This window comes from Apostichopus japonicus, chromosome 4, assembly GCF_037975245.1.
Source record: "Apostichopus japonicus isolate 1M-3 chromosome 4, ASM3797524v1, whole genome shotgun sequence".
Classification (NCBI taxonomy): domain Eukaryota; kingdom Metazoa; phylum Echinodermata; class Holothuroidea; order Aspidochirotida; family Stichopodidae; genus Apostichopus; species Apostichopus japonicus.
In genome coordinates this window covers 17,426,744-17,440,999 of record NC_092564.1, presented here as the reverse complement: position 1 = coordinate 17,440,999, position 14,256 = coordinate 17,426,744, and the positions used below count along the sequence as shown (strand labels likewise).

Below are 14,256 nucleotides of genomic sequence, written 5' to 3'. Positions count from 1 at the left end.
TATCGTTTTTAACGCTTTGACTGTTGTCAAAGTTTTACACAGAGCGTTTATAGCAGCCGGTATATAGCAGAGCCGTTCATGTAGATGTACGGTGCTGAGCCGTATCAGAGCTATGCACCTGAAGAGTGGCGCCGAGTCATAGAAAGAGAAAGCGCCCTCCAAACCAAAGCAGTAACCTGGTATAACATAGTGTATAGAATGGGTTGATCGATGGCTTTACAAAGGCGGGGTACGAGGAATAAATGGGAGAGTTAATCGATGACACCTTTTAAATATTTGAAGACCCCTTATTGATGACATCAGTGCGATCACTTAGGTAGTATATACACATTAACGTGCAAGAATATGGCCGACATGATGATAACATCGTTTCTAAGTTTGTTCATGTTTTTATCATTCCTGGTATTGTTAGGGAATGGATCACAGGTAAATATAATCAATTATTGTTCCTAGAAGAATTGAATGACTGTTACTTTACTATTTCACCAAATTTATATCTCTAAGAGAGAAAGAGAAACGTTTTAAAATGGACTTTGAAATACTTTGGTCATGTTATTGTATATATATATAATTCACGCAAGATAGTCATGAGAATCGATGAGCTGCATAGAAAGTTGATATGTTCTGCAACCAGACATTTGCTACACATCTTGAATAACCCTGGTCTGGGAAGGGTAAATCGGAGGTGTTAACCGGGTACCATCCATTCTTACCAAGCCGTGTCATTCATTAATATTAACAAATAAATGAATACGTAAGTGGTAGCAACCGTTTAGCAAGCTTCTACGACTATGTTGGATGATTACCAGTTTAATCTATAGTATAGAAATGTTAGATAGGCCTACATGAAAACAAATGTAATGTTTTTATTTTTTCATTGGCAAGCCATTCACGCTTTTCCCCATCCTTCTATGTGACTCGTTTTTTGTTTGTTTAATAAGATTTTAATGGACTTAAAAGTATATATGCTATTCTCTTTTCAAGTAACCAAGATCTCCTCCTTAAAAGGGAGGTACAAATCCACGCACCCATCCATCATAAGTACCGTTTAACCGAAAATGGTAGCATTAAACACCTCTTTATGAAATCATTCCTTTTTGTCCTCATATACCATAGTCATGTGTTGGGCCCCGTGGCCTCCCTGGAGTCCAAGGAGACGATGGACCTATCGGAACGGGGACCGATGATAGTTGGTATGACGTGTCGCCTTCAAGAAACTGGAAAGAGTGCACGTGGGAAACATCTGATGGCTCAGATAGCGGAACTCTATACGTAACTATATATCTCTTTCGAGATCCGGCTTTAAGGAATCACAAATGATTTCGATTTGGTTACCATCATGTTTGATCTCTAGAGCAAGGCTAATATGTCACCAAAACAGAACAAGTATTGTTCGATACAGGTTACAAGTGCCTAGAGTGGAATTACGACCTTCTTTACCTGTTTCGAACTTCTGGACATACAATCAGCGTCCATAGCCTAGTGGTTAGGGTGTCTGCAAATAAAGCGGCAGGCCCGGGTTCGAATCCCGGTGTAGGCTGGAAGTTTTTCACTGTTCTGGATTTTCCAAGTTACTACGATTTCAATTATATATATATATATATATATATATATATATATATATATATATATATATATATATATATATATATTATGATGTGGAATTACGACTTCCTTACCGGTTTCGAACCTCTGGACATACAATCAGCACCCATATATCTTATATATTACATTTTACTTATATATATATATATATATATATATATATATATATATATATATATATATATATATATATACATATATATATATATATATATATATATATATATATATATATATATATATATCGGCGTTCACAGTTCAAGCCAGCTGCCTTCTGGGCATCGATTCTGGTGGGTGGGGGCTGGTGGTGTTGGCTCAGTCCTCATGTAAGCTCCTGAGTCGTGGGCCTTGCGTTTGCGACCGCTGTATTAGACTATACGATCCAGGTTTGTATCTGCTAAGTATTTGGGTGAGTGGTTGGGGGTGTGTGTGGGGGGGGGGGTATGATGAGGAAGACCTATCTTCTTTACATTGTATATCCCGCTTCTCTAAACTGCAGACGTGCAGCTTCACCAAGCAGTCCAGCACCAGTTCCCTATTCGTGGCATACGGAGGTACCACCAGACTGTACGGATGTCATGGTTGCTGTGGTAGATGGTATTTTGCATTCAATGGTGCTGAATGCAGCAACCCCCAGGTTATCGATGGTACTGTGTACATGGCCCATTACAGCGGAGCCAATCTGCATCGGTACAGGAAAATATCGGGTAAATATTGATTGTCGACATAAAGCAACTTGCAACAGGCCCGTAGCCAGAATTCTCGAAATGTTAAGGGGTGGGAACCCAAGTCTAAGAAGGAACACGGCCCAATATTTGTGTCCTGTAACGTGTGAGTTTGTTTGTTTACATAATAGTGGCACTAATGAATGGAGGTGGGGGCACAGTAGTAAGCACTAGGGGGGGGGGTCGTGCCCCAGCCTGGCTTCGGGCCTGCAATAGCCCTTTCGTTACCACAATCTCTTTTACCTTTGACTGTTCATATATAAAGATATATGCGCAGTGCACACATATACCACTGCCTGACCAAATGCACTCGAATGTGTAATACATGGGGTAAGTGAAGAAAGCATTCTTATATTATATTACACAAAAACAAGATGTAATATTGATAAAGTGTTAACGTTTATTTTTTTTCTTGTTAGGTTTTATTTTTAGAACTACCACGCGATGCGGACACTACGCCGACCTTATTCACTTTCTAACATGAATTTTTAACATTCATGCATGTAATTTTTCGTTGTTATTGTTGTACTCTTTGTGTAGGAGTTTGTGATGGCCTATCAGCTGGTTCTATCGATGTGACCATTAACGTGGGAAACTGTGCTGGGTACGGATCTTATGATCGACACTCCGGTTGGAACGCCGTCTCCAGATTACTGATAGAGGAATGGCCGGCTTCTCCTTATTAATTAAATAACAGCCATTTGTGTAATATTAGTTCATTATTTACCCCTTATATCTGCCATAGCAATTGCGGTTATTAAATGTTCGACCGAACAAGCGTCATGTACGTCAACTAATAAAACAACGGTAATTTGTTGGTTCTGAGTTTGGTCAGCTTAGTCCTTGCCAATTTTCTTTAAAGGGTGTGAAGAATTGCGCAAAAAGAAACGTCTAATGCCGGTAATCTGACCTAGTTTCGAATGAGGTGTAACAGAAGTGTTAGACTCCACCATCGATCCCAGAAAATACACACACAGCTTGCTACTGACGGTAATTAGACACTAGTGTACAGTCAGTACATATACAGCTGCGGTCAATACCCACAACACAGTGTACAAACGATACAGCGATGGACATCTCAGGTCCAGCTAAAGATAACAAGGTATCACGCAAGGGCACTTTGCAGAAATTCGATTGGAATGATGCAGGCTTATATTTAGTACCCTTTATAACTCTTTATTGTATTATCTTATTTGCGTATACACATCACTCCATCAACGCCCCCCCCCCCCCCCTCAAGAAAAATATGCATACTAGCACTGCAATATCCAATGTGCAAATTGGGAAACAAGGAACAAGTTTCCTTTTGAGACAAAATGAGGTGAAATCATGCTAGTTGCTAATGTAGGAATCTTCCGAATTAGAGATTATTTCTTGTTAATATCTTAACAATTTTTTTCCATTCGAAATAGCTTTGAGTTTGACCCACAGAGATTCATTAAAAGTCAGGGGCGAAAATTTTTGGTTTTACAAACCCCTCAGATGGCCGGAAACGGCCCTTCCCGAGGGTTCATTCTGATTCCCTGGCCTCTTGCTAACTTGAGACACCGCAATTTTTATGTAGAAACTGGGCACATTTTTAACCTGAGGAAAAGTGGGGGGGGCACGTGCCCCCTGTGCCCCCCCCCCCGGTTCAGCCGCCCTTGGTATCACGTTTCATTACTGTCTGCATTTTGTAGCGACAAGAGAAAAACTTCACTTGCAAGCAACGGAAAGTTAACTTTTAAAAGTTGGCGGCACGCTGTTTGGGGCGAGTCTTCAATGCCTTTAAATTAGTAAGCACTATACCAAATGAGACCCCCTTTAACGGGTATGTGACAATTTTTGTATTTACTTTTTTGTATTTTTTTTATTTCTTGTCAATTTTAAATACAAGATTTAAAACCAATATAACAAATAGTGTCAAAGTCAGTTCAATCATCAGTTTTATCACTGCAATATATAATATTTATATGGCATGTCTATGGTAGACAACATCCGCTCAAAGAATCCCTTGATATGTCTTTTACGCTTATAATTGTCTGTATATAGGCCTTGCTTGTATAGTTCGAACAGTTCAATCGTATACAGTTCAAATTGAGCTTGCTGATTTATCTGACAATTAACAGATAATGGTATCTATCGAGTCAGTTACAAAGCCACCATTGCCTTCTGGATATTCGACCTTCTATCAGCTAGAGAAAATCGAGAAAGCAAAAACAAAAACGAAATGGGGGTTGGGTAGGGGGGGGGGAGGCGTATTTATAGATTTTGTGTATAAGTCCAAACGGTTAGCCGATTGACTGAAACCTACCCCTTCAATATGATTAAGTTTTCGGCCTGCAACTTCAGAGAATATCCACCGGAAATCGGACTCATGTTGTATGAAGTTTGAATTTCAACTGACTGTCCGAGACATTGGCGAAGCCTGAGGGTGGGGTGTGGGGGGGGGGTTGATGGTAGGGAGCAGGACGGCGAGGAACGTGATCGCAACGCGTGATTGAACTATAGGCCTAAGACTATATATTTATGTGACGGGAAACGTTATGGTGTCATTGTAATATACAATCTTCAACTTTCCTTAAAACGTTCACTATAAATTATGAAATTTTTGTAAACATATAGTGATGTGAATCATATGTGTAAACATATAGTAGTGTGCATCATATGTGTAAACATATAGTGTGAATCATATGTGTAAACATATCGTAGTGAGAATCATATGTGTACACATATAGTAATGTGAATCATATGTGTAAACATATAGAAGTGTGCATCATATGTGTAAACATATAGTAGTAGTGTATCATATGTGTACACATATATTAGTGTGAATCATATGTGTAAACATAAAGTAGTGTGAATCATATGTGTAAAAATATAGAAGTGTGAATCATTATGTGTAAACATGTAGTAGCGTTAATCATATGTGTTAACATATGGTAGTATGAATTATATGTGTAAACACATAGTAGTGTGAATCCGATATGTATAAACATATAGTTTGACAAACTTATACGATCACACAGGATGAGTTAAGAATAAATGTAGTCGAATTCGATAATCCAGAATATAGGTCTGTTTTTAATGATCCAGGTTTATCTATATACCAACGCACGACGAAATATACATGCATGGTATGCAGTGTGGATCAAACTATGAACGTGGAAGCCATGCAGCCTGAAGAACCAAACGAGTTGCCTATATCAGCTGGGGATTTCCGAAATGCTTAATTATCGACTTAATTCAAATTAATTAACAATAAGCATTCTATGAAAGTTGATTTTTGGTGACTACCTATTCGAAACTTTCGTGTTTGTGTCTTTTCTCGTTTATCGTTCATTTTTTGTTGTTTTTTGTTGTTGCAAGTTTATATAGAATCCCTTGTGTTTGTTAACTACCCGAATCATACTTTTGTTTTGTGAAAATGACCAGACAAGCTATTGTTTATAATTAGTCTAATATAAAAACACAAGTAAATATGTTGCGTTAGTGTTTCATTACTTTCTATCTACTTGTCTTAATTCACGTTTGATTTTTAATGATTACTTATTTAGAGGTATAGGGCTTGTTAGTATTGGCATTTACAAACTGAAATTACAAACGATTCAGACGGTACCGTTTGCTTTTTAATGATATTATATATATATATATATATATATATATATATATATATATATTCGGTATATATATACGGTATAAATAGTATATATATATATACGGTATATATATATAGTTATTTATATAGTTATATATCGTTATATATATATATATATACATAGGCTATATATATATATATATATATATATATATATATATATATGTATATCAAAATATGAAAATCACACGATTGTTGTAAACTTTTTGCAAAGCCCACCACCATTCATGCGCAACATAGTAGACTGGTGGATATATCCTTGGAAAATTCGATGCTCAATATAGGAAACGAACTACCCCCCCCCCCCCCTACCACCAACCTCTCCTTGTTTGCTCTATACAATGAGTGTGCTAAACTGTAAGAAGTCAATCCAATATATTTCAGTTATTAGCCTTTTAACGTTCATAGGACCATTTCGAAATGTTTTCAGCAAAGTTGAAGTAGTTCTTGACGTTCAAACATGTGTAACCTTTCAAGGGACAACTTTTTTAAAGCATATTAGATGCTATCACTAAACTATAGCCTGTGATCGTGTGTAATCCTCATTTCCAATTAACAAGACAATATAGGCCTAAATCAATAAATTCACATGTGATTCCGCTGTTATTCTTTGCCATCTGATTACCCACTTTCGGCCTTGCCCAGGTCGCTTTTCAAATCGGGCCCGGGATGAAGGTCGCAGTCATACATGATAGATGCACCTCAATTATTTATGGCGATCGATCCACGAAAATGCACCGCTCTGTCGATTTTGAAATGCAGCGACGTACATACCTTTCTGTAGCTATATAGAAATACATGGCCCAGTCCCTTTTATGGAGAAGTTGTCATATATATCTCTATATATATATACGGTGCAACGATTGGATGTTATGCACGTCAAAGTTCAGGAAGGCTATAAGTAAGAGAAAAGATATAAAGCAGAGGCTCAACTCAGATCGTGAAGACTGGACATTGCAGTGTCGTATAAAACAATCATGTATTCATATTACTGGATAAAGTTGACTTTAGTTTTATTTAGTCTTCTAATCATCGACAAGTTAATAGAAAGTGCATCGTATTCGGTAAGTGGCTTAATTCTTGCTTATATTTTAATAATTTACACGTTCGTTGAAAACTGAAAAAAAACTCGAACAACTATACATAGACCTTTCAGTCTGCACTTGTTATATGTCCTATATAGAGGAGTGTCCACGTAATGCAGTATCCGAGTGTAAAACCCGAAAAATTACATGTACGCTTTAATCAATCTTCTAAAATGGATTCATTTCCAAATAGGTGAAACCGCTATTCTATAAGCGCTCCTCTTCCTCACCTACCCCGTCCCTCTGCCATATTTTCGATCAGCCATTTCCATCGCGAAGTAGAAAACAACAGTAAAGCCTATATACCGCATTGAACCCCTCTCCCCTCCTCCCTTCCCCAACACATAAACCAGGTAACACGAATAAGACATTGGTGTTTAAAGACGTCGGGCAACTTATTTTACCCAACACTGGGTATGTATATATATATAGGTGTATTTATATCCAACCAACGTTGAGTAAATTTTTTTGCCCCAAAACAAGTAAAAGTACGACAGTTAAACCAATTCAATTGTCAGAAAAGTGTTAAATCGATCACGAATATATATGCATTTGGCTTTAAGAATAAAATATGAAATTAAATTTTTGCAACACCAAAAAAAAAAAAAAAACATCTTTATTTTGGTTTCAACAGTTTCATATCTCCATAAAATTGTAACAACCACAACGATTCAAAGTAGCCTGTATGGTATAGTGTGACCTATACTGCAAAATAAAACTGACAAAAAAATGTTTCAATATGTCAGAAATGTTTCAAAATGTTTCAATATGTCAAAAAAAGTTTCAATATGTCAGATTTCTTTCAAAATTTCGATAAAGAAACAACAACAAACAAACAAATCATGTCCAATTTAATAGGGTTGTTCGAGAGGTGAAGCTGGACTAAAGGGAGATAAAGGAAATGTTGGACTGACAGGTGACCCCGGTCAGGGAGAATTCTTGGACTACAATAACTGGAGACAATGCGCCTGGTATTCTGGAAATGGTAACGACTACGATACCAACATATATGTAAGTCCTACATAATTGACTTATATTGAAAACCAGAATTCACAATTGGTTGGAGGAGAGGGAGGCACGGAGAGGGGGGGGGGGAGTGGCGGGTGCAGATTAGTACAAAGGGACATTGAACAGAGGGATAATTTATCAGCAGAGACACAAGAGGGTATTCGTTTTGGGGATGGGGGCTCTGTCTCTGATTGAGATGGCACTGAGGTATAGAGAAGAGCTTCTCGTGATTAGTGTCCAGGGAGACCCGCGGAAAGCCGCAACATTGTCAGATATTTCTTATTCTTTAATATAGCGATTTCAAGCTCAAAAAACATGTTAGATTGGAAAATTTATTGAAATGTATCCCAGAAGCCCAGGGGCTCCAATAGTTGTTCCTTTTGGGGTCAGGGCCGGGGGGGGGGCGGCACATAGTTGACTGGAGCCGTGGATAGACAAGTACCCCTAGTACGTTGAAATTAAGGCCCTATCCAAATCATTGACAGTAATATGATCATTGAAACCAAACAAAGAGGATAGAAACAGAAAGTATATTTATGCCTATAAAATACATGTCTTCTCTTTGATTTGCCTCGAAGGACTGCGTCTTCACTAAGCAGTACAGTGACACCGCTCTTTGGGTTTACTATGGTGGTAACCTACGAGTCTATGGATGTAGTGGATGTTGCAAGAGATGGTACATTACCTTCAATGGTAACGAATGTAGCTCTCCGACAGTGATAGACGCGGTAGTCTACCAGGAAAACACTAATGAAATGAATCTACACAGACATAGAAGTTTCGAAGGTAAGCAATTATAAGGAATAATAATCACAATTCTGTATCTGTTTCACCCTATAACCTTAAAGAGTGACTATACATAGGCACTAAATTAATTGTGTGATGTTGAAGACCCCAACAATTACTGCCATGACTGTACCTCCCTGCCCCCCGACCCTCTCGGCAAAAAGTAAGAGATTCTACAAACTGATGAGAAATAGTATAGTAGAAATAGTATAGCATTCGTTTGCTTGTGAAAATGTATTTCTAAACTGCGAAATGATGCCTGTCTGTGCCTGATTCATGAGTCATGAAAATGATAACGCTGAAAACTAATGTGTCTGCGTTTAAGAAAAGTCACTCAAGATACTAGTAGAGCCTGGGTACGAAAACCAAACAAATTTAAGTTGATCCACTCTCAACCACAATCCCCTTAAGACGCGACTGGAACAGTATGTATACATTATGGAACGCCAACAAGATGCTGTAAAACCATGACAATGTTTCGTCAATTTCAAGTGAACTATCCCTTCGAAAAGAAACATATACTACATATGATGACGTCATAATATACTACTAACGATACTTTCGCCGCTGAGTACGGTAACTATATCACTCCACGAACATTGTTCGTAGAAGTGGATCACACGTCCTCTGTATTTGAAGATGCGCATCAGCTTCAACTTATCTAGCCTGTCAAATTTAAAAACAAAGTATTACATCTAATAAACTACCGCGTACATTTCTTTGCTTATTATTATTATTATCTTGATAGGATACTGCCATAACGTCGGAGCTGGCGAGATTCACGTTCGGTTAGCCGTTGGAGACTGTTCCGGTTTTGGAAACTATGATGCTTCGACCGGATGGAATAGCGCATCTCGGCTAATCGTTCGAGAAGTGCCAGCAACTACATATTGAAATATACCAAATCTATATATGTCCCGATCATCTCGATTCTATGCGACTAAATGTAGTAACTTTATTTTGATGTTAAGCTCAGAAAACTGAGAGAGAAATGAAAAATAATGTTATTATTGTCAAAAAACTCTGTCTTTGAACTTGGATCTGCTATATGTTGGTTAGGCCTATATACTTGTTTCTTTTTTTGTACAGGTAAATATGTCTATATGTAACGAGACTTCAAGATACATTTCTGTGTAATTGAAGTTGAAATTGTTTGTATCACTGTGACCATGGCATGCATGTAATGATTAAACGTCATTAATGAGATACCAAATCTAACCATTACATTTGTTCATACCGCTCTTCTGTTTCCAAATTACGATCCGTTTAATGATTCTTAATCCAACTGTTCAATGCAGAACATTTCATGTCACAACTTGAAGTAAATCGAAGTTTTTGAGTAGTTTTACCGGCGTTCCAAGTGGGATTTTGGTGTGTCGGCCTGCCAGGGAAGAAGGGGCCGGGGTAGATGGTATGGGGTAGGGGCGGGGTAGGCGGTAGGGGTATGGGTTATGGGTAAGGGTAGGTATACAAACCGGGATTCTGGGTTGGGGCCCGGGGAAATATGGTATAATGCATTCTCATTCCTTCACAGCCGTACTAAAGGAAAAGGAAGACTTTGAAAGGAGGCCTAGTTACTATATTTGTCTCAGTGGCCTGCAGACTTGGCTCTCCGCTGACCCCATGCTATAGTGTAACAGATAAAATGATAGCAGGGTATACATAGAATCTCTCCGCATTCAACTACTCTGTATACATCGTATACCACCACAATGTTGCGAACTCAAGCCCGGCAAATGCATACAGCGTTAATAAATGATGTATACTCCCTTTCCGCTACGCATTGATTTTGCATGACGTCATAGAAATGGATCAATAAAAAATCGATCTTGTCATTGCACTACTACAGCACTCAATGTAGTAGGCCTACAGATATGCCAATCACTGCGAGATAAGCATGATCTTTGTGCAAGGGAGATGCATGCCTGGAGGGGGACCGGACAATCTTCGGCGACCGACACTGAAGGGGCGAGGGGTGGGTGGGGCAGGGATATGGACCAAAATAATTGTCATGACCTGTTTATTTTTTTTAGAAAACGATGGTTAACTATATAAGCGATTAATCAATTACTTATAGTCAATCCGCAATATAGGCCTAAGTTCGTTGCCCGGCCGCTAATTTTTTCCTGCATGGAATCGAGGAAATAATTTCAGTGTCAGTTCAGTTTGGGGGAAAAAAAATCGCTGCCCGGCCACGTCACATAATATAAAACACATTTTTTAACGACAACACATTTGAATAACACACTTTTTCTTGTTCTTGTTTAATTTAAATCAAATCAAATTTTAATTCTCCTTCATTATTTGAAGTGAATCGAAGGTTTCATGGTTTTGGGATTTTAGTATATATAGATAATGAAAAGCATCAGTAAGATGATCAAGCCTCGACGCAACAAGATATATAGTTCAAATCTTCATTGTGTGTTTAATAAATCACGGTTTATATAGTGGTATAGTCCAGGCGCGTAGCCAAGGGGGGGGGTGAAGGGGCAGCCGCCCCCCCTTGAGCATTTAATTTTTTTTTTAAATTTTTTTATGATATCGCTAGTAATTTCAAACGAGAAAATGCTAAGATGCAACTTACAAGGCCTGGGAAGGGTCATTTCCAGCGATCTGGGAGGCATTTTCAGCCAAAATTTTCCTATACGCTTCGCGCCAACATGGTAGCGCTACGCTTAGATAGTTTGCAATGCCGAATCCTATACGGCTCTGATAATTTGCCTACAGTTTCGCCCCTCCCTTGGCAAATTCCTGGCTACGTGCCTGGTATAGTCTATATTCACTGATTGTTACAAGAAAGATGAGGTATGCCTATACGGACATATTATGTCAGCTGTTTTAGTAAAATTGCAACAGGAGCAATGAACTAATTTTGTTGGACAAAACCTTAGTCTGTATTGAATAAACCGGTTACAAACTCTTAAGGGGATGTTGAATGGATTCCAACTAATTATTTTACCCCAATTTCTATATAATGTTGTCTATATCAGTTTCAAAGAAAATACCATATTGCTGTAACGAAGTCAAGTTCCAAGTCAATTTTCTTCAAGTCGAGTGAATCAAATCACAAAGTACTTGATGTTATTGCAATTCTAGTCAAGTCAAGTCAAGTCTCTTCAGTCGCTTATCGGCCTTTTGGCTAAGATCATGTGTAGTATATGTTCCCTTTCGAGGGGAATGGTGATGCACACCCGACGATGATCACACAGTCACAGTCCCGATGCAAGGGGAGTGGGGCTGAGAGCGGATCAGTCGTTTGGTAGTTTGGTTTTCGTGCACAGGTTCTTTCTTGGGCGACTTTTTCTTAAAAAGTATCTTCAGTTTATTTACAAGTCAAATTACAAGTCAGATACACTGGCGGATCCAAGGGGGGGACCAAGGGGGGCCATGGCCCCCCCAAAGGTGAGCCGAAAAGTGTTTCCGAACATCCGCTAAATCATATGATTGGAAATTTAAAAAATCGAGAGGAATAGCAGTGGTAGACTAGTCTAAACCTTTTCGTTTTCTGGTTTAAAATTAAATGCAGAGCTCCCAACTGACCCGCAATTCGCGGGAATTAGACCCGCATTCTAACACCCAAACCCGCTGACCCGCACAAGCGTCCGAAAAAACCGCATTGTAATTGTCAAGTATACATAAAAAAATTTGCATCAAATTTTGACTTAGCAACCATCATTTCTTTAACATTTAGCATAATAGAGTATTAAACCTCCTTTACAGCATCATTTGAACCTCAAATTAGCCTATATTTCTTTTCAATGGGGCGAGCAGCGAACATTTTCATGCCACGGGAAAGAATGAATTATCACCTACTATTCAATTTATTGATGTTACACACAGAAAAATGCATATTTCTCAGAACATTTTGGGTGACAAAAGCCTTTCTAAGTGCCACTATTTTACATGTAGGCATCACCAGGATTCCCAAAAAAAAATCAAAAGGGGAGGGGGACACCCCCCTCCCCTAATACCCCACCCCCAGGACAGCGATTCGTGGCATGACCAGCATTTGCCTTCTCAAGAGTTGGGAGCTATGTAAATGTATGAGCATGAGGATTTACAGTTTAACACCATTTTGCAGTTACAGGCTGGTTGTAAGAAATTTATAACCTATGAGAAATAAAATTTCTTGAGAAAGATGATCCCAACTTTGTTTCATAAATATTTTAGAAAATTACACCTGGGAAACATTTTTATTAGAAGTAAATTAACATCACCATTGTACACTTTTGTCGCACCAAATGCATCTGAGGGCATTCAGCAATAGAAAATTTTCCAAAGGGGAGGGGGGCTCCACCTCCCCAGTGGCGGCGGAACCGGGGGGCTTGGGGGCTCAGCCCCCCAATGAAAAGTTGAGGGGGCAAATGCATGATAAGCCCCCCCAATATTTACCAAGGTTCCGAAACGTGCATCTGCCCATTTTTCAATGCATACTTGTCGATCTGTCCGATGCACACGTATACTATATAGGTGTAATAATTTTAGTAATTGCTGGGGGACCCTCGGCCCGTCCCCTGGCTATAGACCACATTGTCACCCCAACCGCGTCTTCACACCCCGTGAAAAGTGGAAGAAGTTAGTGTGAGTACCGGTAAGCGTAACACAACTTCGTCTTAGGCCAATGACTTGCCTCATTTCAGCCAGTTCTCCAACATCCCCTTACTTAGTGGCGGAGCGTCCATATATACAGTCAGGGGCGGATCCCCCCCCCCCTGACGGACTCAAATGGACTGCTGGCGCCCTTTTCAGCTTTTCACTACTTTTTTACTTATTCGCGATTATTGACTTTTATTGCGCTCTCATATACCTATTGACATTTGTCATATTCTGTTGGTGTAATTTTCCGACAAAATGGCGACGACACCTATTTATTCTCCGTTTATCTGCAAATTAGTAAGGCCCGAAAGGGTGATTTCCTGCAATCTAGGGAGTGTCTTTACTCAAAATTTTTCTGACCGCTCCGCGCCAACCTGTGGTGGCGCTCCGCTTAGATAGTGTAGAAAGCGCCCCTACAGACTATTCTTGCCCCCCCCTGACCAATACCCCTAGCCCCGCCACTGCCCTTACTACACTAAAAAACATCTTTGCGAGTACACTTCGAGTAATAGCTACTCTCTTATTAAAACACCATCGAATATACAAATGACAATGTTTTTACAGACTTTCGTGCAATCTGAGAAATTACAGGCTTGAGACCCATATTCTAGGGGTAGGTATTCGAAGCATAAAACACTCGGGAAGTGCCGTTTCCGGCCATCTGGGGGTTTGAAAAAACCCAAAATTTTCTTGTACGCTCCGCGCCAACCGATGGTGGCGCTCCGCTTAGATAGTGTCCACACATTAGCCCCCCCAATAATTTTTCCGTTCCGCCGCGCCTGCCCCTCCCCTTAGACCCCTCCCCCATATCACT

General features: G+C 39.3%; 2 protein-coding genes across 2 annotated transcripts; both read left to right on the top strand.

Moving 5' to 3' along the window:
* Nucleotides 1-267: 267 nt before the first annotated feature.
* Nucleotides 268-4,507, top strand: LOC139966648 (collagen triple helix repeat-containing protein 1-like). The gene is made up of 4 exons (XM_071969896.1): nucleotides 268-426; nucleotides 1,117-1,272; nucleotides 2,105-2,312; nucleotides 2,871-4,507. The coding sequence occupies exons 1-4, from the start codon at nucleotides 346-348 to the stop codon at nucleotides 3,014-3,016; spliced, it is 591 nt and encodes a 196-aa protein (XP_071825997.1). The 5' UTR covers nucleotides 268-345; the 3' UTR covers nucleotides 3,017-4,507.
* A 2,148-nt stretch (nucleotides 4,508-6,655) lies between these two features.
* On the top strand, nucleotides 6,656-10,064 carry LOC139966020 (collagen triple helix repeat-containing protein 1-like). Its single transcript, XM_071968660.1, has 4 exons — nucleotides 6,656-7,031; nucleotides 7,911-8,063; nucleotides 8,639-8,846; nucleotides 9,595-10,064. The coding sequence occupies exons 1-4, from the start codon at nucleotides 6,945-6,947 to the stop codon at nucleotides 9,738-9,740; spliced, it is 594 nt and encodes a 197-aa protein (XP_071824761.1). The 5' UTR covers nucleotides 6,656-6,944; the 3' UTR covers nucleotides 9,741-10,064.
* The last annotated feature ends 4,192 nt before the right edge of the window (nucleotides 10,065-14,256 follow it).

Coding starts and splice junctions, on each gene's coding strand:
- LOC139966648 (XM_071969896.1), top strand. CDS start 346: ATGGCCGACATGATGATAACATCGTTTCTAAGTTTGTTCATGTTTTTA. Junction 1,273..2,104: donor CAGATAGCGGAACTCTATAC/GTAACTATATAT, acceptor TCTAAACTGCAG/ACGTGCAGCTTCACCAAGCA. Junction 2,313..2,870: donor TCGGTACAGGAAAATATCGG/GTAAATATTGAT, acceptor CTCTTTGTGTAG/GAGTTTGTGATGGCCTATCA.
- LOC139966020 (XM_071968660.1), top strand. CDS start 6,945: ATGTATTCATATTACTGGATAAAGTTGACTTTAGTTTTATTTAGTCTT. Junction 7,032..7,910: donor TAGAAAGTGCATCGTATTCG/GTAAGTGGCTTA, acceptor CCAATTTAATAG/GGTTGTTCGAGAGGTGAAGC. Junction 8,064..8,638: donor ACTACGATACCAACATATAT/GTAAGTCCTACA, acceptor TTTGCCTCGAAG/GACTGCGTCTTCACTAAGCA.